Here is a 27,920-nt window from a genome sequence, read left to right on the forward strand (position 1 = left end):
TCAAGGTCATTTATTCCAGCTAAAAGTAGTTTGATTTATCATAGAGGATACTTGAAGTAGACATGACTTAAAAAATCCAGATGTCTGTGTATTTTAGGGCTTGTGTAGTCTAAAAGGGATGTTTTTTTCATGAGGATCAAAATATTCATAAAAAATGAGACTTTGTCCTGAAAATGATACTCTTCCTCCCATCAGTAGTTGTCCAGTTCAGTTTACAGTTCACTGAACATCTATTGATTATTCGTGGCTTAAACAAGCCTTTTCATTTCTTGCTTTGTATTACTTCACTTGGTCAAACCAGTGTTTCTTTGTGGCCTGATTTGTGCACTGAGATAAGGCACCCAGGCATGTTTCTATTAGAAAAGCGCTTGTTGATGGGGCATTCTTTGATAAGTGTAGCAGGTTGAAAGGTTGCAGCTGCTTTGGTTTTAGTTAAAGCGCCTGAGACAAAAACCTAAAATGAAAAAGACTTAGAAGAAAATTACTATCTCTGAGGCTTTTATTGGCAAGAGAAGGAAGTTTGCAATTTATCATTGTTAGTTACTTTCTAAAATTTTTTATTTTGGTTTATAAGTTGTTCTGTGGTGCTTAAAATTTTAAAAATACTTTTCATTGAAGGAATAGTGAAGAAAATAACCATCTTGAAGGGCAGTGAAATGTACAAAATTATTTATAGCAGCTCTTTTTGTGGTGGCCAAGAGTTGGAAATTGAGGAGATGCCCATCAATTGGGGAATGGTTGAACAAGTTGTGGTATATGAATGTAATGGAATACTACTGTGCTATAAGAAATGATGAGCAGGAAGACTCCAGAAAAACCTGGAAGGAATTATATGAACTGATGCTGAGTGAAGTGAGTAGTAGAACCAGGAAAACATTGTATGTATAATTTTCATAGACTTGGCTCTACTCATCAGTGCAAAGATCTAAGACACCTCCTAAAGACTTATAATGGAAAATGCCATCCACATCCAGAGAAAGAACTATCAAGTCTGAATATAGATTGAAGCATACTATTTGCTCTCTTTTTTTCTTTTGTTTTGTTTCTTCTTTATTGTGGTTCCTCCCGTTGGTTCTAATACTACTTTACAACATTATGTTTAACATGAATGTATATGTAGAGCCTCTATCAGATTGCACACTGTCTTGGGGAGAGGGGAGGGAGAGAAGGGGAGAAAATTTTAAACCCAAAACCTTGTGGAAGTGAATGTTGAAAGCTAAAAACAAATAAATTTTTTTAAAAAGGGAGTGGAGACTGTTGCAGCCACAAAAAATAGATGCTCCAGTCCTCATAAAAAAAGGAAAATTTATACTCACAGTTAAGCCAATATTTGGTCTGTGGATTTCCTGTGCTTTTAAAGTAATGGATTACAGATCTGTTAAGAGTGTTTAATACTTTCTCAAGATAATAAAAATAAATAAAATATCTTAACCTTTGACCAGAGCCAGAATTGTTTAATACATTCAAATTTTCCTCCAAAAAAAGGATAGCTCATTTTTGGAGAAAGATACCAACTAACTTTTGGTTCATTAAGGAGGGAGCAGAGGAGAATGGTAATACCTTCTTAATAAATACTTATTGGATGCCTACTATGTGCCAGGTATTTTCACTTCATACTCTAATTTGAAAACCTACTATTTTAAAAATAATTATTTTATAGGGCACTTTAGGACAGAACATCAGATCTCAAACCATTCTTTTCTTTTGAATTATTTATGCATATAGTTTTATTCAGTTAGTAAAAATTTGCCTTAACTCCCATTTAACAACCTCTCCTCGCCCCCATCTGAAAATGAAGTAAAAACAAGACACTTGTTACAGACATGTAGAGTCAAACAGAATAAACATCTACATTGTCCAGCAACATATTCTGTATTCTTCCTTCAGCCTTTTTTCAGGAGGTGGGTACATGTTTTATCATCAGTCCTCTGGAATCAGAGTTGGTCATTAAACTGGATCAAGAATTCCTAATTCTTGTTTGTCCTTACCAAATTGTCATCATTAAATAAATTGTTCTCCTGTCTCTCTTCACTCTGCATCAGTTCATACACGTCTTCCCAGGTCTCTCTGAAATCACCTCTCTTATTTCTTAGGGTGTAGTGATATTCTGTCATATTCATATGCTACAAATTGATTAACCATTCTTTATTTGATGGTCCCCACCTCGGATTCCCATTCGTTGTTGCCTCAAAAAGAACTATAAATATTTTTGTATATCCTTACTTGCAGTTTGTTTTACTTAAATGTCTTGTTTAATCTATCTTCCCATTAATTCATTTTCCCCTTTCCCTCCTATTCCTCTTGACTCGTGTAGTTACAGAAGTATTTGCACACCCTAATTACAAAAGATAATTTTCTATAACCACCTTCTCTGCTCCAACCTCCTCTTCCCCTCTTTTTCCATTCTTAAGTATGTCAAGACATAACAGAATCACTCTCAGACTTTCTTTAATTAGATTCTGTAATCCCTGATGATGATAGGGCTCAGAGGGAACATATGTAACATCACTCCACATTTAAAAAAAAAAGTTTATCCTTGTTTATTCCTTTATTTTCATTCATTTGTGTTTACTTTTTTATGTTTCTCCTTTGTGTTTCAAAGTTTCTACATATCTCTGGTCTTTTCATCGTGGGTGCTTGGAAACCCTCTCCTTCATTAAAGGTCTCCTTTTTTTGCTTCTCTAGAATTATATACTCAGTTTTGCTAGCTAAATTATTCTTGACTGTTTGACTATATAATCTGCCTTCTGGAATATCCTATTCCATATTCTCCTCTCCTTTAAGCTGGTGGTTGTTAAACTTTATTCTTTTTTTCTTTTTCCTTTGTTACATTTTCTTTGAACCAAAAACTATAGATTTTGGCTGTAATGTTCCCTGGAAGGAACATGAAAGCATTTTCAGGAAGTAGTCATTGGATTCTTTCTATTTCCATTTTGCCTCCTGATTCTGAGAGATTTGGGCAGTTTTAAGATTTCTTAAAATAGCATATCTAGGTTTTTTTTTTCTCCTAACATAGGATTTAGGGAGTCCAGTCATTCTTAAATTTTTTTCTCTTCCATCTATTTTCTGGGACAGCTGTTTTTGCTCTGAAATAACTTATATTTTCTTCTATTTTTCTGTCCTTTGACTTTGTTTTAGTGTTTCTCTCATAGAGTTATTGGCTTCTAATTTGTTCATTCTAATTTTCAGAAAGTCTGTTGCTTGGGCAAAGTTTTGTTACTCCTTGTGCCAAACTGCTAATTCCTTTGCCAATTCTTTGTTTTATACCTCTTGTTTCTTTTTCAGTATTTTAATCAATCACGATTTTTCATTGATTAAAGAAAAAAAATTAAAGCTCTTTACATTATAAATTCTTGGCTTAATCTCTTGCAGCAATTCTGGTTGAATTTGTGTTTGAGATGTGAGACCTTACTTGTAGGTGTTTTGGAGTCCTTCTCTTTTTCTGAATTTGTACCTTTAGCATCCCTCCCACCATAATAGCTTTTTATGGTGGTATAGTTTGGATTTTTTTTCTCATTCTTCCAGCCTATTTCCTGACTTTGGACTTGATTTTAGAACTGGGCTCTGACCATCTCTGGAGGGAATTTCTAGGCTAGTCCTGCTCTGGCTTTCTTGGTATAGTTAGTGTTTTTTAATTCCATGATCTCTAAGAAAGCTATTGTGATCCATGTTTTACAATTTAGAGAAGTGATTCGGATAGGCTAAATGCCTTGCCCATTGTCACACAGCTGTTTAAGTTTTTGAGGATGGATTTGAACTTTGTTCTTCGTGATTCCAGGCCCAGTGCTTTAACCCCATACCATCAAATCTGCTCCAACAATCTACTTGTCATAGGGTTATTCAATGTGAACTTAAAATAACTTCATTTTTAGCTTTCCAGATTTTAAATGGATAATATTGTGGTAGGGATTATTGAAATAGAATATTAAAAAATCAATATTTTAGTATTTTAGTTAATTGTTTGTCTTGTAATATCACATGTTAGGGTTTATCCATGCAAGAAGGCCCCCCCCCCCCGCCACCAGTTTAAAGGTAGTGTTTTTACCATGATTTGAAATTAGAGCAGATCTATAGCATGTACAGTATGAGCAGTGATAAATAAGTCACTTATTACATTGCAGTAAGCAGCATGATAATAGAAGAAGGAACTAGAATTTAGGTAGATTACCTCTTTGTGATTCTAGGATTTAGAAGGATTAGAACCTTAGCAAGGATTTAATCTAGCATCCTGATTTTTACCCGTTAGGAAACTGAGATCCAAAGAAATGAAATGATTTGCCCAGGATCACACGGGTACCCAAGTAGCAGAGCCAAGTTTTAATCCTGGGCCTTCTGACTCTCACTTCATTGTTAGTTGTATCATACCACACTGCATATAACATTTAAGTACTGTCTCTGTTTCTAGTCATGTTACTATGGGTAAGCCACTTAAAAGTCTTTCAGCTATCATTTCTTTATGTGAGAAATGTGAGTGATAGTTGTAATACTTATGCTATTTATTGGCTTGTGAGGGAAGTGCTTTTCGTATCATATATTACCTTAAAATACATTTTTCTTCATTAGGCCTAAAAATTATCATCTTCTTTTCCTTGAGGCATCATATACAACTTAGAATCAGATAGAGCTGGAAGGGATTTTAGAGCTTTTTTGACCCCAAACCACTTGTCTTATGCATGAGGAAATTATAATTTTCAGTTGAAATGGACCTTAAGTGTGTGAACTCATCCAATCCCCTCTTTGTACAGATGAGGAAATTGAAAGCCTAGAAGTCCTAACCCTGCCTAAGGATCACTTAGATATGTTCTCAGTGAGTAAATAAGTAATATGTATTAAAACTCCACCAAGTTTGGGATAGTATTCATTTGTAGGCAAAATAAAAATTGATTGACAGTAATTTCCATAATAATTAAAAGATTGATTTGGCCATTGATATGTTGAAACATTTTTTCCTGCCTATTTGGAATTGTTTTTCAAATTACACTTTTGATTAGTCAAAACACAGTCACTGCAGAGAGATAGTTTAAATAGAAGTTATAATTTTTAAAAAAATCTCTTTGTTTCAGTGCAGCATACATTTTGGTGAATTAATTTGTCAGCACATTTTTAGTTGCATCATCTGTCTAGAGATTTATAAATAACCTGTTATTTTTACATCTACATTTTGTAAACACATAGAATTATCTCTGGCTGTATTCCTGCTGCACTCCACCCTCATTCCTTAGCTTTTCTTACAAGGATCCTCTCATAGAGAGGTAGTTATGTAGAGGGAAAGGTGGTAGTATAATTCAGAGAGACATGATTTCAGGTTTGCCACTTAATATAGCCTATGACTTTTGGCAAGTCATTTAAATTTTTTGAGGCTCATTTTCCACATCTATAAAATAATTATAATTCTTGCCCTTCATTTTTGTTGTTGTTCAGTCATGTTCTACTCTTTATGACCCCATTTGGGATTTTCTTGGCAAAGATACTGGAGTGGTTTGCCATTTCCTTCTCCAGCTCATTTTACAGATGAGGCAAATAGAGTTAAGTGAGTTCCTCAGTGTCACACATCTGGTAAGTGCCTGAGACACTTACTAGCCATGTATGTAACCCTGGGCAAGTAATTTAACCTCTTTTGCTTCAGTTTCCTCATGTATAAAATGAGCTGGAGAAGGAAATGGCATATCTCTCCAGTATCTTTATCAAAAAGACCCCAAATGGCGTTGCAAAGAGTTAGACATGACTGAAAAACTACTGAACAAAATTCAAGATTTGTTTTTGAATGACAGCTAGTAATTTCGATAATTGTAATTGCCTGAAAGGGACACGTTAGCCAAATGGGGATCTGAATTGGTTAATAGTGCCCCCTTTCCTCTTTCAGAATAGAATGCTCCAGTTAGATGTCAACTGTACAAGTTTCCCTCTTCTTTGACTTTTTTGAATAAAGCTTGGGATGTCAAATAACTAGTTGACAAAGAGTGCATGTTATGTTTGATTTGTGTTATAGAGGAACAAAGCTGTGGGAGTCTATGGTGACATTTTGATGAACAGTCTTCATTCCTGCACTTTGGAAAGGGAATGTGAAGGTACAGATGTCTCCATCACACTTGGGCATGTTTCTAGCACCCCAGGAAACTTGTCAAGAATAGTTTCAGGACAAATGGATAGGATGTGTCTTTTATACAGTAGTAATAAAATATGCGGTGTTATCCTTTCCCTCCAAAAGAAACAGATGTAACAATGTTGTGCTTAAATATAATGGAAGGAAAAACAAGTTATTAGAGATAAGATGTAAATTTTCATGCTGTATCCCTGACCTTTGAGGTAAATTCCATGTAGAGAGACACCATGCTGCATTGGCCCCAACAGATTGTTGAGTTGGATGGAATGTTGCTCTAATCCAGCATTTGAGCTGTATCCATAAAACTTTCTGTTCCTTGGCATTGGAGTTAAGGGTTCTTTGAGATAATTTTGAAATTACATAGATTGGTGGAAAGAGTAGAGGCTCTGTAATCAGAGGACCTGTGTTCACATCTTGTCTATCAGGCTTTTACCAACTTATGGGGTCTTGGGCCGATTACTTGACCTCTCAGGGGCTCTGTTTCCAAAGTTATTGAAGGAGGTAATTGGGCTATATAGTCTCAAAGGTTTCTTTAAGTTTTAAATCTGTGGTCTTGCCACTTTATTAAAAATAATTTCTGACCTTGTCTAGTAAGGAAAATTTTCTTCTCTTGTATTGATGACTTTTTTTGGAAATTTAAAGAAAAATTCTAAAAAAAAAATCCATATACATACACAGGCATTCTCTTATATAGAGAATTTTGCATCATAACCATCTACTAAAGAAATCTAATTCTGTATACTAGCATTTTGGATGTAGGAGTTGTGTGGCAGTGATCTGGCAAGGTAAATCAGCTCTTTGATGGAATAGCCTCCCAGCTGTCTTTTCTGAATTCATCTTGATTTTTCAGTCCTACATCAAGACATAAGTCTTCCTTAATCATCACTTTGATTGTGTCATTCTCCTTGGAATCTTTTAAATTGTTCCTTAATTCTTACTATGTTAAGTTTTGACTTTTTAAAAAAGTTTTATTGGTATGTTTAGTTTGTTTTTCCATCACCATAGTTTCCCTCCGTGTCCCTGCTTCTCCTTATTCTAGGAAGTCTCCCCCCATAATATTTTTTTGCAGACAAAAAAGAAGGAAAAAACCAGTATTGTTGGTTAATTCATTGAAAAAGTATGGAAACATATGCAGTGTACAACACTTGCGGGTCTCCCACCTCTGCAGAGGCATAGGAGTATCTTCTCATATCTCTTTGAAACTATATTTGTTCTTGATAATTTTGCAGCATTTACTTTTGATTTCTTTTAGTGCTTGTTTTTCCTGTTTACATTGTATTAATGATTTTGTTTTCTTCCCTTTGTTTATTTTACTCTGCATCAGTTTGATGTGGATCCTACCATGCTTGTTTTTTATTTATTCTTTCAGCAAAACAGTAAACATTCGTTAAGCAGTTACTATGTGCCAGGCACTGTTTCTAAGCACTGGGTATACAAAAAGTGGCAAAAGACAGTCCCTCCACTCAAGGAGCTTATAATCTAATGATGGAGACAATGTGCAAACAAATTATTCAAAGCCAGCTATATTCAGGATAAATAGGAAATAATTAGTAGAGTGAAGGCAGTTGACTTAGCATGACTATCTCATGAGATAGGTTTTTTGCTTAGAATTAGTGGAAGCCCAGGAGGTCAGTAGGCAGAGCAGAGGAGGGAGAGTGCTTGATGTATAAAGGACAGCCAGACAAAATGCTGGAGCTGAGAGATGGAGTGTTTTGTTTGTGGAAGTCAGGAGGCCAATGTCTTCGGATTGAAAAGTATGTGGCAGGAAGTAAGGTGTAAAAAGACTGGGCAGGTAGGAGAGTGCTGGATGATGAAGAGCTTTAAGTACCACAGGGGACTTTTTGATCATGTTTTTGATCATGGAGTAGGGGGATGACATAGTCTAAAATGGATTGGAATGGAAGACACATTAGGCAGCCATACTCACCAGCAGGCTGTTGCAGTAGTCTCAGTTTGAGGTGAAGAGGGACCTTTACCAGAGTGGTGACAGTGTCAGAGGAGAAAAGGCCACATATTTGAGAGATGCTGCTGAAATTGACAGGCCTTGGTAACAGATTGGAGAGATGGGGGTGAAATGTGTTGAGGATAGCTCCTAGGTTGCAAACCCGAGGGATGGGGGAGGATGATGATGCCCTCTATTATGCTAGAGAAGGTAGTAGGTGGGGAGGGTTTAGGGAGAAAGATAATGAGCTCTGTTTTGAACCTACTAGACACCTACCTAGCCCAAGATGTCTGAAAGGCAATTAGAAGTGCAAGATGGGAGGTTAGCTGAGGGTTTGTGGCAAGATAAGTAGATTTGAAAATCTTCAGCATAGAGATGGCATTTATGTCCATGGGAGCTCCTGAGATCATCATGTAACATAAGATAGAGGGAGAAGAAAAGAGGATTCGGGATAGAACCCTGAAGGACACCTACAGTTGGAGGGTAAGATTTGAATAAGGTTCCAGCTAAGGGAGGGAGGGAGAGAGAGAGGGAGAGGGAGAGAGAGAGGATAACTAGGAGAAGAGAGAAGTGTCCCAAAAATTTAGAAAGAAAGAGAAAAATGGTAAAAACAATCCCTGCTGTCATGGAGTTCACAGTCCAGTTAAGGAACCAACATGCAAGCATGTACAGGACAAATGGGAAATAATCAACAAAGGAAAGAGAATATTAAGGGGGAATTATGAAAAGCTTTTTGTTGAAGGTGGGATTTTAGCTGGGACTTGAAGAAATCCAGGGAAGCCAGTTGGCAGAGATAAGGAGTAAGATATTCTAGGTATGACAAAGAAATTTTTGGATCCTTTATTTTAGGGGGCAAAGATGCTAGTATTCCTTTAGATTTTAGTTCCTTTATCCAAAACACTCCCCTCCTTTCCTCAGTGAGTTCAGAGTCTGGCATAGTCTTCTTCTTCTCCTCCCCCCCATCTCATGTCCTTATACTAGATAAATTAAACATAAAATGTGGTATTCCTTCATGCATCCTAACACCATTGTACCTCAATTTATTCATTTCATGTTGCCTATTTAAGAAATATGGTCAGACCATTGATCTTACCATCAGCCACAAATGTACCATTTCCATGTTCATAAACTCTGAAATTCCCTTATCTTATCACAATATATTATCATTTTGTCTTTCCCTCTGCCTTCCAAACCCCAACCCTGTCCTGTGTTTTACACCATGACTTCCAGTTCCTCAAACACTTGTTCTCTTCTATACTGTCACCTTTACTTGGGATGGACTCCTCCTTTCCCTATCTCAATCCATTGGTGAAACATTTCATCTCTTCACTGTCTTGGTCAGTTCCTTTCTGCCTTATCATATTGCTCATTGTATTCCACTAAGGCTCAGCTTTGGGTCACTCTCACCACCTGTTGACCTAGGTCCTATGAATGCGGTGCCAAATGAAGGTGGAGAAGAATCATGAAGCTGTGTTGACTGGATCTACTACAAAATAATGTCACATAACATTGAAAGAGTCCACATTACTGAATGGTATTCCATTTGTATCTCCCTAATTAATTCACTGTTCTATTGAGTACAGCGGGTTTTCAAAACCTTTTCACCCCTCTTCAGTTTCCCCATTTCTACACCTCTTCTCACTATCTCAGCTTAGAACCTTGCCTCATAATTCCAGGAAATAATTGTGGCCATTTGCTGAGCCACTTCTTCTCGCTTGTTCTCATTTCGTATCACTGAGTTGCCTTCCCTCACTGTCTCCTCCTTCACCCTTGCTTCATGTGAAGACCTGATCCTTCTCCTTGCCAAAGTTAAGAAGAATACATAGGTTTTCATATTCTGTCTGGTCTTTTCCAACAGATTTGCCCTGCTCTGTTATCCTTACTCTCTTACTTATCTTTAATTTCTCATGTGACTAAAACTCATTGAGATGGCAGTCTACAATCAGTGCTCTTTTCCTCTCACTCTCAACAGTCTAACTTCTGTTCTCATTCTACTGAAACTGGTTTCTCCAAAGTCTCTAATGAATTTTTCTTTGCTAAATCTAATGGCTTTTTCTCAGTCCTCATCTTTCTTTGGGCTGCTAGGTGACAAAGTAGCTGTAGTGTTTGGCCTGGAATCAGGAAGACCTGAATTCAAATATAGCCTCAGATACTTGCTAGCTGTGTGGTCCTGTTAAGTCACTCAACCTCTTTCTGTCCCAGTTTCTTCAACTGTAAAATGTAAATAATAATGATGATGATGATAATAATAATAATAATATGATACCTGCTTCACAGAGTTGTTGCGAGGTCAGATGACATACTGTCAGGCCTTTAGCACTGTGCACAGCACGTAGTCAATACATAATACATGCTTGTTTCCATACTTCTTTTAACATCCATCATAACCTGGTTGCGTCCTTCATTTCTAGTCTTCTTACACTTCATATCAGCCTCCATGCTATTCATCCTCAGACTATGTTTTCTGAATCTGGGAATTTTCACTAGTCACTCCCATGCTCCTCATCCCTATTTCCTGGCTTCTCAGGCTTCCTTCAATTCTTATAGATTCTTCTACCTTTCCAAGTAGCCTTTCTCTTCTCTCTTTAATCTTACTTCCTTCCCTCTGAGATTACTTTAATTTTATCTTCCTCATTTTGTACATACTGGTTTGTATGTTATCTCTTCCATTAGACTGTTAGCTCCTTGTAGAAGGAATTGTTTTTTGCCTGCCTTTGTATCCTCATTGCTTACACTGTGCTTGCTATATAAGCGCTTGATAAATGATCTTCAACTTGACTTAAGAATGATAATGAGAAGTCATGTGGCAAAATTTGTCATGCATTAGGTAATTAAGAAAGCAAGTTGTATTAGAAGAGCAAGAAAAAATGAAAAATTTTTATTAATAGAGAGAAGATGACTGTCATACTCAAACCATGACAACTATTATCAGTACTAAATATGTATCCTCTAATGGCATATCATCTAAACACATAAAGGAATAATAAATAGCAAAATAAATTTTTGAAAATGTTAGTGTACCACTCTCAGAGCTAGACAAATAAAATTTAGAAAAAGAAAAAAACTGAATAAATGATTCAAGAATTTTAAACTAAGAGATTTATAGAATCTGCTGAAGGATGCCACTAATGAATATACATATTTTACAATACCATATTTTATTTTATATAATAGGCATTATCCTTCATTATAAATAAATTTAAAAAGCAGACATTCTGAACATTATAAATTATAATATAAAAATAGTAATTAACTGGCAACAAAAGTAAAAATATAAACATTAATGTAGACCTCCTGATGATACTGTGAATAATCAGTGGTTCAAAAGGCAATCCATAAAACAATTTTGTTAAAGGGGGTGATAAAGACAGTATTCCACAATTTTTTGGATCCATATAAATCAGTCTTCAGAGGATAATTTATACCTCTAAAAATACATTAACATAATTGAAAAGAGAGCATTGATGGAATCAATGTGCATTTCATTGATCTTTTTTAAAAAATCAACAAATTATCCCAAAATAAGCACAATGGATGAAATCATGAAGGTTGGAGAATAAATAGCTAAATAGGCAAACAAAAAGAATATAGTGTTGACGAAACTGAAAACTAGAATAGATTTTTAAAGAATCTTTAATAACGACACTCTAAAATTATTCCTTAAATTGAGAAACAAAATACTTTAAGACATATGACCCTGATATCCTGATAACCAGAGAAGTATAAAGCAAAGAAATTTACAGATTGGCATTCAAACAAAATCCTAGCAAAAAAGCCTTTTGCTGAGCCCTTCATACTTAAAATCTAGTATTGTATTGTCTGTTTCTTTCATGTATGTTTCATTTCCATTGACAGAAATTCAAATCTAGGTCTTAAAACAGGAATTCCAGTGCTCTTCTCTCTTCGCCAGGCTCAGCACATAAGTCATGGGTTATATTTCCTATTTGTATCCTGGGGTATTGAGAATGTGGTGGAGGGGTTTGTTGTTACTGTGTGGTTTGGATCATATGCCTCTGAAAGCCTTTCCCATTCTATTGTTTGGTAATTAAAAGTACTCATTTGTTGGTATCTTTACTGAATAGGTAAATGCACTAGAAGTAGGGTTATTAACCAGAATAAATTATTCTCGATAAAAAAGTTCCACCAGTGTTCCTAAGCAAATTTTTATACAACACCTTTAACATTGTTTCATTTACCAAAATATTATTTGGTCTCTCTTTTCAAACATACGACGACTCCGACTGAAAGAGCATATCTGTAATGGAGACTTTCTTGTTCACTTATTTTTGCCTAAACTATTTTATATGTCAGCACCCTGCAGCCTTTGTTTTGCATCTGGTTTTTGAAGCTAGAGCTACTTGAGTCTTGAAGTATGTCATTTTTAGGGTCTCTTTTAGTTTCAGAATTCTGTGATTTTGTTAACAGGCCATGTTCATCTGAGATTGGGTTCTTTAGCACAGTTGGCCTCATAGACTCAGTATGTCTTTGTAAGTGTCTGTCTTCATAATTTTCTATCAGAAAATTAAAAAGCATTTATTTAGTGTTTTTATGTACCAGACCCTCTTGGGACATAGAGAATGGTCCCTGCCTTTCGAGGGGTTTCTGTTTTAAAGGGAGACAGCTTGTCAACAACTTGGCACTTATATGAGATGCACACAGTCAGTGGCAGAAGATTTTAGAGTTTAAGGCACTGGTAGTTGAGGGGATTTGTTTAGACTAGAAACTAAAAGGAGCCAAACTAAAAGGAAGAATTTTCATCTTTAATTAATGTAGTTGTTACTTCTTTCAGTCAGACTTTTTAAGAGTTCTTCTGATTTGGATTTGTTTCAGGTTATTGTTAGTGTTACCTTGTATCTTTTTGGTTTTAGCAATTGCAGGAATTTAATCTCATCTCTTAGTTTACCTCTCTCTTTACTTGTTAAAAGACTATCTGGAATTCAGGGGTGGGGAACCCGGGACCTCAGGCCACATTTGGCCCTCTAAGTCCTCTAGTGCATCCCTTTGACACTGAATCCACATGTGGCCTGGAGGCTACAGGTTCCCGACCCCTGATGGTACCTTAAGGATTTGATCTTAATCCTTCATTTTATAGTTCGGGAAGTAGAGTTGCTATTCCAATCTAAACAGCCAACTATAGGCAAGACTCTTGGATTCTAGCCCTGGTTTCTTTTGCCACAACATATTACATCCTTTTGAAATGAAATATTTCCTTAAATCATAATTCAGGGCTTAAGCCCATTCATATAAATTTTGAGCATAAATCCTCCCAAGACTTTTTTTATATGACACAATGCTGCCACTAACTGGTTTTGTGGTGGTACTGCATTTTCAGTACAACTTAAAAATCTATCTGGAATTTTTGAGTCTTGACAATAGGCTAGCATGGATTAAAGAAGTGATAGGACTATTCTTCTCTAAAAAGTAAATATTGATTTGCTGAATATAAAATATAACCATAACACAAAAATAAATGTATTTACTTTGAAAGTATCACATTCTACATTTTAGTTTTCCTTTAAAGTTTTAGTTTAGTTTTAAGTTAAAGTTAAGTTAAAGTTTAGTTTTCCTTAAAAAAATGTTCTATGTATATTTTGAATTATCCAAAAGATGTCCTTATGAAATTTTTAAAAGTATATATTCAAGACATATATTTTAAAACTTTCTCAATTGAAAAGCTCCATTATCTTGTTAACTTTCAAATATATTCTCAAGCCCAAAAGTTGTAATGGAATGGAGTGGGTAGGGGGCAGGGTGGGGTGAGAATCTCTGATTGATGTAGTAAATTCAAATGTATTTAAAAGAATGCTTCCATGAATCATGAAGTTTTCCTACAATTACTCACTGGGAGGTTTTGGATTTTCTGCCTTGCTCTTCTGATCTGTAGACTATATGAAGTCCGTACTTGAAACTTTTCTGTCTGTGCTTGCAGTTTGGGTGTACCCTTGATACCTTTATTCTTAATATTCTTCTGTGGCTTTCTTGATTCCTTTTCAGATAGTTGAATATTAAGTAGCATTTTTAGTTAGAACAAGGTATTGGATTTTCTGTTTTGGTTACTCATTCGCTCTGCTTTTAAAATTAAAAACTGCTTTAATTAAATCCTTTTTTTCCTATTCAAAAGTGTGTTTAAAACTGAGTAGATGAAAAATCTCTTATCCAGAGAGATGGTTTAAAAATCATTTTTATTTTTATTATTTTTTTACTGATTCTTCAGATTTTATTATTTAATATTTTTAGTTTTCAACATTGATTTTCACCAGATTTTGAGTTACAAATTTTCTCCCCATTTCTACCCTCCCCCCCACTCCAAGATGGCATATATTCTGATTGCCCTGTTCTCCAGTCAGCCCTCCCTTCTGTCACCCAACTCCCTCCCCAATCTCGTTTCCCATTACTTTCTTGTAGGGCAAGGTAGATTTCTATACCCCATTGCCTGTATATCTTATTTCCCAGTTCTATGCAATAACAACTTTTTTTTTTGAGCATCTACTTTTAGAACTTTGAGTTCCAAATTATCTGCCCTTTTCCCTCCCCACCCACCCTCCCTAAGAAGGCAAGCAGTTCAACATAGGTCACACATGTATCAATATGCAAAACACTTCCACAATAATCATGTTGTGAAAGACTATATTTCTCTCTATCCTATCCTGTCCCCATTTATTCAGTTTTCTCCCTTGACCCTGTCCCTTTTCAAAAGTGTTTGCTTTTGATTACTTCCTCCCCTGATGTGCCCTCCCCTCTATCATCCCCACTTTTTTATCCCCTTCCCCCTACTTTCCTGTGGGTAAGATACCCAATTGAGTGTGTATGTTATTCCCTACTCAAGTCAGATGTGATGAGAGCAGTATTCACCCATTCCCCCTCACCTGACCTCTCTTCACTTCCAACAGAACTGCTTTTTCTTGCTACTTTTATGTGAGATAATTTACTCCATTCTTTGTCTTCTTGCTCCCTTTCTCAATATATTCATCTCTCACCCCTTAATTTTATTTTATCATCCCTTCATACTCAGCTCACCCTGTACCCTGTAGGAATGTAAACAAAACAGTTCAACTTCAGTAAGTCCCTTATGATTTCTCTTTCTTGTTTACCTTTTCAAGCTTCTCTTGATTCTTGCATTTGAAAGTCAGATTTTGTATTCAGCTCTGGTATTTTCATTGAGAAAGCTTGAAAATCCTCTATTTTATTGAAAGTTCATATTTTACCTTGGAGCATTATACTCAGTTTAGCTGGGTAGGTGATTCTTGGTTTTAATCCTAGCTCCTTTGACCTCTGGAACATCATATTCCAAGCTTTTCGATCCCTTAATGTAGAAGTTGCTAGATAGATCTTTTTATCCTGATTGTGTTTCCACAATACTCTAGTAATTTTACTGCCTTCTGTATCTTTAGCCTTGCCTTGTCAGTACAGCCCAGGAGTGACTCCTGCACTCTTGAAGATCACGTCAGGGAAATATGAGCCATAAAGATGAGCACTAGCCTAGTCAGGGGCTGAAAGACTTGTCCCCAGAGAGTGGCCGCCAGCTGTTATAGTTACGTCTGCTTTTAAACCTCTGCGAAGAAGTTGAGGGGGCTGTTGATTTGTTCCTTAGGTTGTGAGTCATACCAAAGGATCATAGATCATTGAAGCATTCGTATATTAACTTTGAAAATAAAAGTACTGGCTTAAAAGTTCATTAAATAATGAAAAATATTGTTTATTCATAGTGTAGATCTTTCAAAGTGAGCAATAATGCATGAAGTGCTTTATAGACAGGTCTGGTTGATAATTGTGCAAAGAAAAAGACAGGAGGAAAAATTTCTTAGGAAACTAATTAGCAAATTTACAAAAGAAATGAGATCTATACTGGAGAGAAGGATTGTATTTCTACTGGAGAGAATAGTTGTCGTTCTCTTTTTAATTTCCTCCGTGATTCTCTCCAGTCTGCTTTTCCATCCCTAAAACAATTTTAATTTTTTAAGTCCATATATCAACCTTTGTTTTTACATCACCTTTATTTCCCAGTACTTACTTCACCCTTCCCATTCAAGGAGCTACCCATTCAATAAAGAATGTAAAATAAAAAAAAGTATTTAAACAAAATTAAAACATCTATCAAATTCTATCCTGTATATAGTATTTTCATGATCTAAATCTCCCACCTCTGCCAAGCAGGGAGGGAGGTACATTCTCATATCTGTTCTTCAGGGCCAAGGCTGGTAATTAAGATTTACATCGCATTCACAATAAGTTTTTGTTATTTTTATTTACATCAACAACAGGATATGTTGATTTGCTGGTTCTTGTGACATTTTTCTATTAGTTTATGTCTTTCCATGCTTCCCCATGTTCTTGATGTTTCTCCATGCTTAATTTACAGTAATCTTTAAGTAAATTAATGCCATCATAGTTTCTTTAGTCATTTTCATTCCATAGGAATCTATCCTCCTTCCCACCCCTACCCCCTTCTCTGTTACTATGTAAAGTCCTCTCAGAAATACTTTGTTGTATATGATCCCGTTCTTTCCGTCTTTGATTTTCTTTAGGTTTCAGTCTAGCAGGGGAATTTCTTAGTCTTTTCTGCTTCAGCTTTGTCATCTATATGTAAAATTGAGATTACATCTGTCTCATAGTATTGTTGTGAGGTTCAAAGGAGAAAACAAATGAAGTACCTTGCAAACCTTAAAGCATCCTCTCTTTTACATAGTTTATGAGTATTTTATTTACTTTCTTAGCATAATTCCAGATTGATTTCTAGAATATTTGTATAAATTAACAGCTCCGCTAGCAGTATATTAATGTGTCTTTCCTCCACTCCTCCAACATTGACCATTTTCATTTTTTCTCACGGTTGTTGATTTTTTGCAGTGTGAGGTAAAATCTCAGAGTTGTTTTGCTTTGTATCATTTATATGGTTTTCAATAGCCTGTAATTCTTTTTAAGGACTGTTTATTGATAGCCTTTGGCTATGAATAAAGCCATTATGAATAAGTTTTGTTCTTATATATTTGTCTTAACCTAACATTGTGAAAACTGCATTGTTATTGATCATTAATGACTTCATTTTTGGGAATTCCTAGGATCCAATCCTTTAATGAATTTTTAAAAGTAAGTATTTATTGATGCTTTTTAAAATAACACCTTAGTTTCCACCACTCCTTTCCACAGAGCCATCTCATAAAATAATCTTTTTAAAAAACAAATTAAAAGAAAGAGGAAAAAAAGCCAGCCTAATTGATAAATATTTCAAAAAAGTCTGATAATATCTGCAATATGCAACACCTTTGGACCTTCCACCTCTGCAAAGAGGGTAGGTGAGAATATTTTCTCATATTTCTTATTTTGAACCATGCTTGTTCTGGCTGATAACATGATGGTTTTCTTATGAGAATCCTAGTGAGTCCTCAAAGAAATTGAGGGTATTTGTCTTAGCTAGGTGAGATAATTAATAATTTTAGCAGAAGATGAAGGCTACAAAATAAACCCACAGAAATCAATCTCATTTCTATTTGGTTGGAATGAGAGATGGTAAGTAATTTGGCAGAACTTACACTTAGACCAGGATATTATCACCTTATTTTATAATAAGTTCAAAATGTATACATGACTTGGGTATTAAAGATGATATGGGGTGGGGGTGAGCTGGCTTTATACCTTTTGCAACTTTGAATGGAAGATGAATTCTTAACCAAACAAGAGGTGGAGGGATTTATAAATGATAATTTAGATAATTTTCATGAAGTGAAGTGAATAGCTTTTGCACAAAATAAACACATTCAGTTTAAGAAGAAAATATCTATGTATCAAATACTTTACTAAGGAGTTGATATCCAATATATGTTGACAAATAACAGTAAAAAATCTCAACAGAGAAAAGGTTAGAGGATATGAATAGTTCTCAAAAAATGAGTAGCCAATGATTCACAATAAGATAAAGGAATGCTTCCAGTAAATAATAATAAGAAATGCAAATCGAAACAACCTTGAATTTTCACATCCTATCCAGAAAATTAGTAAAGATAGAAAAATTGAGGGTAGTCATTACTGGAGAGGTTTTAGAAAGACAAGCATACCAAGGCATTATTGGTGGAGCTGTGAATTGGTACAACGGTTCAAGAAAGTAATTTGTAGTTATGTGAATTAGATGACTAAAATAGCCATATTCACTGACCCAGAATTAATACAACTATTCACAGAAAAATTTGTAATTAGGCACATTAAGTGGCTACAATAGCTATGTCCACTGACCCAGCAATTCCTCTTCTAGCCATATGTCATTTATACTAGCTGTTTCTCTTTCCTTTTCTCTCGCTCTCTTCTAAAATTCAGCAGCCTGGCTTTTTTGTCCTTATCCTTTAACTGAAGCAACCATCTCCCAAACTATGAACAGTCTCTTAATTTCCAAATGTGATGGCCTTTTCTCAGTCCTTGTTTTCTTGACCTTTCTATAGCATTTGACACAGCTAATCACCTTCTCTACCTACATACTCCTGTCTCTCTAGGCTTTCATCTTGCTGCTTTCTCCTGGTTTTCTTTTCTGCCTGACTTCTCATTTTTCTTTGCTGATTCTTTATCTGTGTGTGTCCGCTAACCGTGGTTGTCCTTGAAAGCCTTGTTCTCAGCCCCCTTTACTTTTTTCTTTATATTTTTTGGTTATCTCAGCTCCTGTGTGTTCAATTATCATCTCTATGTAAGTGATTCTCAGATCTTTAGAATTCAGCCTTTGTCTCTTTGGTTGAACTACAATCTTGAATCACTAGCTTGCCTTTTGGGTATTGCCAACTATGTGTCCTATGTATACCCAAAAGTTAACCAAAACAGAACAGATCTTTTCTCCTAAACCCTTCACTCTTCTGAACTTTATAATTACTGCTGAGGGCACCACCACGCTCCCAGTTACTTTCAGGTTCATTGTTATCCTTCAAGCCTCAAGCTCCCTCTACGTAGCCATCTGTTGCCAAATATTGTGATTTCTACTTTCACAACATGTATTGTCTATATCCTCTTCTTTCTACACACATAGCTAGACTTCAGACTCCTATCACCTATCATCTGCACCATTGAAGTAGCATTCTGACCACTCTTCCTGCTTGAGGTCTCTTCCCCTCTTCCTATCACCTCCAGGATCAAATAGAAAACTCCCTTTTCAGCTTTCAAAGCCCTTCACAAGTTAATACCCCCCTCCTTTTTCTTTTTCTTTCACCTTCCTCCTCCCATATATTTTGTGACTCAATGACACTTTTCTCCTTGCTGATCCTTACCCAAGATACTTCATCTTTAGACTTGACATTTTTCCTGTATGTTCCCCATGCTTGGAATACTCTGTCTTCTTATCTCTACCTGTTGGCCTACCTGGCTTCCTTCAAGTTCCAGTTAACATTCTCCCTTCTGTGATTTCTTTCTTGATGTAGTGTTTTCCTTCTATTGATTATTTCCAATTTATATTGTTTGTCCATAAGTGTTTTCATGGTTTCTTCCCCATTAGACTGAGAACAGGTATTTTCTTTATTTCTTCTTTGTATCCCCAGCATTTAATACAGTGCCAGGCAAGTTGTAGGTACTTAATACATGCTTAATGACTTTCTGACTCACTGTGGTAACTATATATTCTATAAGTCTCTGACCTCTCTCAATCTTTCCTTACTCATGTTTTCTGATTTTTTTTTCTCACCATCTTCACATTACTTTCTTTGCACTGAAGTCACCAAGTATCAACATATGTGTTGATTTAATTTTGAGAGGTTCTTATTGAGTTCTTTGTTGAAGTTTTCTATTTCTTCATCATCTGCAATTGGTATTGGTGCATAAAGTTCTCTTATTTTCATGGTAGAATTTTTGCATGTATCAATCAGAGTACTGAAGTATAAGATGGCTCAATGTCACATCAAATAATATTTCTTAGTGTCTTTGGATGTTTAATAAAACCCATTCTGCCAAAAAAAATTTTTTTGCCTCTTCATGAGCTATTCATTTTTCTTTTTTCTACTTATTTCACTTATAATGAAAGTAGATATGATGATTCCAGCTCCTCTACTAGTATGTTCTTGTATTCATTATTAGACAAAGATCCCACGTTTAAAGCTCCATCTATTAAGCTAATGTTTATTAGCAGTCCTCCTCTTCTTACAGTTCACATTCTGGTCAAATCAGACATGACGTATACTTTCCTACTGCTTTGTCTTCAAGTTGCCCTTCCCCTATCTACTCATTGCTTGTGTATCTGTCTGCCTGTCACAAATAATCTTTTTCTTCAAGTTCTGATAACACTTCCTCCATGAAACCTTTCTTGATAATTTCTGTCACCTAGCTTAAAAGTATTTATAAGATCCTCAATCTAGAGTTAGAAGAGACATGTTAATTTTACAGACTAGGAAACTGAGGCCCAGGGAATTAAAGGGATTTGGCCAAGGTCACATTAGTTGTTAATGTCAGAGTCAGGCTTTGAGCCCTTTCTGCTCTCTTACCACTTCCTCTCCCTTTTTACCTTTCCCATAAAGCATTTTGGACCGATCCTGTGTTCCCCTCAACTTTGTCTTGTGTTATATTTATGTAAGTTCTTGCTTTCCCATTGGCTTCCCTTTCTACCCAAAGAACATAAGCTCTTTGCCACTATGATATTTTTAATCTTTATCTTTATCCCTACTACATTGTCTTTTCTATTGGTTCTTAGTGCATGTTTGTCCTCTAGGTCAAGACAGGAAGGATGAAAGACACATTTTATAAATTTTGTCATAAGGTATGAAATGTAAAAGGTTTTCTGGTAAACTAGGCTGTTCAACTAAGCTGTTCAGCTAGACATCCCGACTTCAGCAAGTTCTGGTTGATGTTTTACATGTGATATTATATAAATGACCATTATTCAGGGCTTAGACTTTTATTTTGTTTCGAGATGTCTTTGATTTTATTTCTTTGTCTGTTTTTAAATAATAGGATCTGACCTAAAGGTAATTAATTGATTTGTACCTTTTGTCGTCTTTACTGCGACCCCATGGCCTAAAGTGCTAAGTAATCTGTAATTAGTATGTTCATGTTGCTGTTAATTTCTTTCTAGTAATGCTTTAGATTTTCTTTTTCAGAGCAAGAGGGACCATCTTCTTATGAATGTCAAATGGTACTATCGTCAGTCTGAAGTTCCTGATTCTGTCTATCAGCATTTGGTTCAAGACCGGCACAATGAAAATGGTAAATACTGCCCCCTATTGTTAGTGCCATCTAGTGTTTGTAAAGGAGGGTCCAAAGAAAAGTTATTCAAGAGTAGCACAGGAAGTAAATCAATATTAAATATTAGTTCAAACCCTTCAGTTTTCTGTCAACTGGAATCTAAATGCCCAGAACATTCCAGGAAGAGGGGTAGGGTGTTCAATTTGTAGATTAAGATATTATACAACTAATTCATTTACTCAGACTATAGAATTGAAAAGGGAAAAAATCTCTCGTTTTTTTTACTTAAATGAAGAGTTTTGTATATTATGTGAAGTAATTTTTGTAACATCAGTAAAAATTGAAGTACATACTCTGAATATATTAATTTTTATAAATAGGCCTTTTCTAGGACTTAGGTCCGTTACGCATGCGCCTGTGTGTGTTTGTGTGTATGAGAGAGAGAGAGAGAGAGAGAGAGAGAGAGAGAGAGAGAGAGAATAAGAGAGTGCTTGTTTATTTTACCCTTGACATTTTGTTAATTTATCTTTTCCTTTAAATTGCTGTTCAGAACAGTAAGAGGTGGGGTTTTTCTAGAGATAGTAGTATCATAATTTTTATACCTTTTTTTATACCTACCCCCCCCCCCATTGTGACCTGTAATCAAGATTGTAAACCCTGTAGGATTATATTTTGTTGCTTTTGCTTCTCTTCCTCCCAACCCCAATATTATTTAAAAAAGCTATAAAACCTATTTCCTTCTGCAGGTTCACTGATGTACATTAACCTCAAAAGAAAATGTCCTGTTGTTTAAAAAAAATGATAACCTATTTCTTTACAATTTATTACTAGATTAATTTTGTTGATGTAGATGCTCTCAGCATAATAGTGCTATGTTTGAGTATATTTTTTGATGAGAATTGTGCTGGGTTTTTTAATTTATTTTCTTGTTTCCTTCTATTCATAGTAAAATTTGTCCCTATTTAATGTTATTGCCAACCCAGCCTCAGTTCACTGCTTTTATAAACTATGGTACTCAAAACTGTCCTTTAGCTTTTCAGTTTGTTCTACAGCTTTACTGTGCATGTGTCTGCACCTATAGACAAAAAGAATAAACTTTCTAAGTTTACCTTGTAAGAATTCATATGAAATTTAGCAGAAACATGTCATCTCATCTTAGACTTTTCTTCTTTGAATCAAGAAGTGTTCAAAAAGTAGAAAGATACAGCTTTTCTGTTGAATACTATTCTTCATAGTTTCATAGTAATCATTTATTCAGAATTGAGTCTATAGTTTTCTTTTTAAAAATATTTCCTACTTTAGATTAAATTTGTAAATATATGAGTAATTTTTAAGATATAAGCTTGGATCCTACTAGAGCATACTTATTCTGGCAATATTTTTACTTCCTTTAACAGCAGAGCATTTTCCCAGCCTTTGGTTCAAAATTTCTTCTAGAAATTTGGGTTTGTAGGAGGGACCTTTAGGAGATCACATTTTTCTTTGAACAGAATAGCAGTAATGAGGAACAACTAAGGTTGATTTTTGGGAAGTGCAGTTGAAATTTTGTAGAAACATGGGAAAAGTCAGTATTTAGTAAGGCATAGAGAAACATATATGGAGAACATCAGAAAACCATTTCTAAAATTGGATCTTTTGCAAATAAGAAGTTTAATGGGCAGAATTAGCTAAAATTTTGTTAAATTTTGATTGGAAACCCATGCCAAAGAAGTTGCAATAGAAAATATAGGTACATTGGCTAACTTGTTTACTTTCAATGGAAAGTTAAATGTTAATAATCCATAAGATGAGTTTTTGAGGGCAGCATTTGTGGGTTTGAGGGGCAGATTTCATTCATCTGATGTAGCTATTATCTTTATGCAAGTCTGTGACTCCTTAGCTTGAGAATGATGAACTCACTCAGTTTAATCAAATTATAGTTGCTTGTTAGAAACAAACCAGGCAGACTCCATTGCTCTGTAGTTTGGAATTGATAGCTTTGTCCCACTCTGAGGCTTCATATGGTTTTCAGTGACCATGTCACATTCTATTCCTTTCTGCCTCCCTCTTGCCTTTAGGGTAAAACATAAACCACTCAGCCTGGCATTTAAAGCTTTCTATAATATGTCTCAACTTAACCTTTTTTGCCTTACATCATTCCTCTTGATACATTCTCCATTCCAGTTGGACTGACTTGGTCACTAGTGGTTGTCTCTGTCTTTCAGTCCATCCATTTATGTCTTTGCTTGCTTTCGTGCCCAACTAGTTTTTTCCTCCCAGAATGCCCCACTTCTCCTCACTGCCTCTTTTACAGCCTTGAGCTTTCTTCAGAGCATGGCCTACCTGCTCCCTCTTGACCTCTTCTCTTCTACCTTGATATAATTAGTTTCTGGAAATTACTTTGTATTACTTTGTATATTCTTCAGATTTCCTTTTTTACATGTTGTAACCCCCATAATAGAATATAAGCTCCTTGAGGACAGGGACTCTAAAAAAGTTTTGTCTTTGTATTCCCAGTTGTTAGCTTGGGGCTTTTTACATAGCAGGCACTTTCTGAATGTGGTGGATTGAATTACTATTGCCATAAGTCACCATGTGAAAACAGCACAGCATAGTTGATATGAATGGATTACAAGGGCCAACCTTGGAATCAGGAAGACCGGGGTTCTAGTCTTTCCTCTAACACATACTCCTGACTTACTTCTGTAAAGAATGTGCCAATTTACAGCCTTATGGCTCTACTTAGCGTACCCTGACACTTTTGTTTTTCTATCCCCATTATATTATAAACTCTTTGAATGCAAAGATTACCTTCCCTTTTTTACTTGTATCCCCAGTGCGTGACACCTTGTGCTTAATAAATACTTTCTTATTCTTTTATTAGTTAATTGATTTGAGTCTCACTTTGTGACCAAGGGCAAATCTCTTAACAATACTACAAGCCACTCTCTTCCTCCATAAATTACATGAGTTGTCGATTTTCATTGGTGAAAGAAGTTTCCACCTTAGGAGTTTCTCTTACTAATGAAGTCCTGGATCTTGATGCCCACCCCACTCAAGTCACCATATTCTCTTATGTGTGTTAAAAATAAGTTTGGGAATTTTCAGTGATTTAAAAAAAATGGTGGTAAATTGAAACAGGAGTTAAGGTGGTTGTTTTAGGAAGGATGGTTGTTTTAAGAACCCCTATCTTATGCCCTTCTTTTTCTAACAGATTCTGGACGAGAACTTGTCATTACAGACCCAGTTATCAAGAATCGAGAGCTCTTCATTTCCGATTATGTTGATACTTACCATGCTGCTGCCCTTCGGTAAGTGGCAGAGTTTAGATGAAAGTCTCATATAAAGTAGAAGACAATCAGTACAGTGAAAAACATTCAGTCTGCCTTGTTATCCTCTAGAGATGATTACTCCACTTATTGTACTTAATTATTTTAAGCATGTACGATAAGAAATTGAGAGCAGACATTTAATCTGGAAAGATGTGATTCCAAAATTCTGATGCTGGCATCCTGACTAATTAATATATTATATGCAAGAGGCTATTGCGTTTCATCTTTTAGAGGCCCGTTCTTCTTTATAAATCCAAATTCTGCTTCTCTCCTCTCTCCTCTTTCTTCTTTTTCTTACCTTCTCCTCCATTTTATCTGACATTGCCTTAAAAAATGCTCACCCAATTAAATTTATTAAAGTCTGATTCTAAAGCCATTGCATGTGAATTGTAAAGACAATTGGTAGAGATGATTTAATCGTTTGTGTTTTATGTTCAACAGAACAAAAGACAAAACTTTTTTATTCTAGGCAGATTTTATGTTTAAATGACACGCTTTGGCCTTCGAAATAGTAGGAGGAGTAGCATAGTTTTTTTTTTTTCCTACAATAAGGAATTTTTTTTGGCCACTGCTGCCTTTAGATTATTAATAGTGTAATGGATATTGCCATCTGTGGATGGAATAATATCTCTAATAAAAATGTTCAGATAGTATTTCGCTGAAAGCATCTAGAAAGGGTTTTCCTTGTTTAAAGCCACTTTAGAAAAGGCCCTCACTGCAAGGCAAATTAGCATTAATTTCTAATGTGGGAGCAGGAGGTGTTGGGGGCTACGGGAGAGAGTCTTTCTTTGGACTTAGAGAGCTTTAGGTAAACTTAGAAAATTTCAGTGTTTTGTGGTAGTCTTTCATCCACAGTCCAAAGTCTCTTTTTATGGCTTCATGAAGGTAATTTCTAACATTCACTTTGCACGTAGGAAAAGATAGTAAGTTAATGAGAAGTTTGCTTGAATTGACTGACCTGGTTTTTAAATTAAATTGGCTTAGAAATCAAATGTGTAGAACCTTCCTTTCTTTCTTTTCCTCACTTTCCCTTCCTTTCCTTCTTTCTCTTTTCTTCCCAATTCCTTCATTCTACCTTTTCTACCCCGCTCCCCACAACTCCCCATTATAATATGGCTTGGGCATTAAAAAGTTAAGTAGTTTAGAGGTCTTTTGAAACAAATATATGTAATACGATTGGTCTGATTAGGCCGGTCTTCTGAGGCCATAAACATCATAGATTTGCAAGTATTTAAAATTAATATTTGATCTGTATTTTATGATGATTTTGTACTTCACTCTTCTGGGGGATTTTTACTTGATTTCTAACACTTTTACAAGCATCATTGATCTAGTTATAAGGAAGCATTTCAGTCTGATTTTAAAATAGTTTGCCTGAGCAAATAGTTTCCTATCTCAGGGCTGATTGGTTAGAGTTTAACGTGATATGGTTCTTCCCTCTCCTTTCATACTTCTAGCCAGTAAGATTTAGAGTTTTGAAATGACATCAGTGTTTGAGTTCCATATCCCTGAGCAGATCCTTGATTGGATAGTTTGATCTCCATTGTTTAATTGAGTTTTGTTTGAAGGCATTTTGGCTATTTTAGGGAAAAAAATGTTTTTACAAAATTTATCTTTTAAAATATTTTGGTAATTAAAATAAAATACAACTACATCTTGCTGTTTGCAACAAAATGTGGCTCAAAAATGATCAATTATTTGATGTAATGTGTTTATTATGTGCCTAGGAAGACTTCTTTTTTAATTGAGTGATCCAGCTTCTCATCCCTAGATAAGACTGCTTTTGTTCCTTAGTAGAGAGTCTTGTTATTGGTGTCATCACAAAAGAAGTCAGCCACCTGTAGTCTCCTTTCTGAAGATAAACCTCTCCATTATTCCTTTGTTCTGTTGCAAGATCATATTGGAAACTTCTATACTTTTGCAGGATGTGCCAGAACTTGGGGACTACTCGCATATTCCTCATGAACCACACAGGTCACTGCCATGCCGTAATGAAACGTTGGAGTGAGACTTTAGTGGCGTGGCCGTGACACTTAAAGTATTTGGTAGTCTTGCTTCAACTGGAAAACTAATTTTTCTAGAAGTGCTAAACAAGAATAAGTAGGCCTTTAGCTTAATAATTTTCTGGCTTGTTCAATTTCTGCTGCCATTATCATCTGAAAAATTGTATTGATGACACAGTGTCACAGAGAGAGGTTAACCTATTTAGGTCTCATGGCCTCTTAAATATTAGTAAAAACAATTTTATTGCTTGATCATGTCCTACTCTTCATTACCTTGTATAGGATTTTTTTGGCAAAGATATTGGAGTGGTTTGCCATTTCCTTCTCCAGTGGATTAAGGCAAACAAAGACTAAGTGATTTGCCCAGGGTCACACAGCTGGTGAGTGTCCGAGGCCAGATTCAGGTCTTTCTGACTCCAGGCCTGTGCTCTATCCATTGTAAATGCCTCCATGTAAAAATAATAATAGCTTACATTTCTGTAAGAATTTATTATTCGTACAAACTCTCACAGCAGTCCTATGAAAGAGTGCAATTACTAGGATCCCCATGTTGCTGGTGAGTAAAGGACAGCTCAGAAGGGTTAAAAGAACCACCCAAAGTCACATAGTAAGTCTCAGAGCCAGGACTCGTCCAGTATTCTGACTGGTATCATAGCTAATGATAACTGCTGTTTCTTAGAACTTGAAGATTTACGAGGCATTTCATCTAAATTGTTTAATTTAATCTTTACAACAAACCATCGAGAGAGACGCTGTTATCATCCCCATTTCCAGATGAGGGGATTGAGATTTAGAGAGGTTGAGTGACTTCCCCAGGGATGGAACGGTTGTTGTCGGAGTGGGCTTGGCTTTGTTTTTCACAGCACTTTGGTCCTATAAAATGCTAAGAGGTGACTGCCTTGAAAAAGAATTCTTTCAGTCTAAATCCAGATACTTTATTTTTTTATAGGTTTAAGCTAGATGCAGAAATGACACATGGATTTCATCAAGTTAATTTCCTTGTCTGTACAATAACCCTCATACTTCTTACCAACTCTTTCTTAGCTTTTGAGCTATTCCTAGCCTTACGAGTTTCAGGATTGCTTAGAATGACGGACTACCCCTGTTTTTATTATCTTAAGAGCCTAGATTTTTTTCCTGACAAGGACCGTAGTGGCGAACTAGGCCACAAAATTCAGAGAAGTTGTGTGATTTGTCCGTGGTCATACAGATAGTAAGAATCAGTAGGAGGAATCCAGGTCCTGCCTCTGACTCAAGAACCAGCTCTCTGCTACACATTTTTCTATCAAAGTATTTTATGTGCACATAATAATCATAGATTTAAAGGTGGAAGGCAACTCTGCTCATCTAGCCCAACTGTCTCCTTTTATAGATATGGGAGCTATGACCTATGGAGATTACAGACTTGCTTATAGCCAAAT

The 27,920-nt window shown here is 35.6% G+C and overlaps 1 protein-coding gene across 4 annotated transcripts in view; it reads left to right on the forward strand.

The window, feature by feature from the left end:
- Nucleotides 1-27,920, forward strand: part of RERE (arginine-glutamic acid dipeptide repeats) — a 591,056-nt gene that overhangs the window by 328,369 nt on the left and 234,767 nt on the right. For 3 of the 4 annotated variants that reach the window (XM_036742474.1, XM_036742475.1, XM_036742476.1), the window contains 2 exons: nucleotides 21,101-21,206; nucleotides 24,379-24,475. In XM_036742474.1, coding sequence (XP_036598369.1) covers nucleotides 21,101-21,206; nucleotides 24,379-24,475 — 203 coding nt within the window. Of the gene's footprint in view, nucleotides 1-17,272; nucleotides 17,335-21,100; nucleotides 21,207-24,378; nucleotides 24,476-27,920 lie in introns of those variants that run through there. The other variant, XM_036742478.1, reaches the window with a different exon arrangement.

Source organism: Trichosurus vulpecula, chromosome 2 (assembly GCF_011100635.1).
Source record: "Trichosurus vulpecula isolate mTriVul1 chromosome 2, mTriVul1.pri, whole genome shotgun sequence".
Taxonomy (NCBI): domain Eukaryota; kingdom Metazoa; phylum Chordata; class Mammalia; order Diprotodontia; family Phalangeridae; genus Trichosurus; species Trichosurus vulpecula.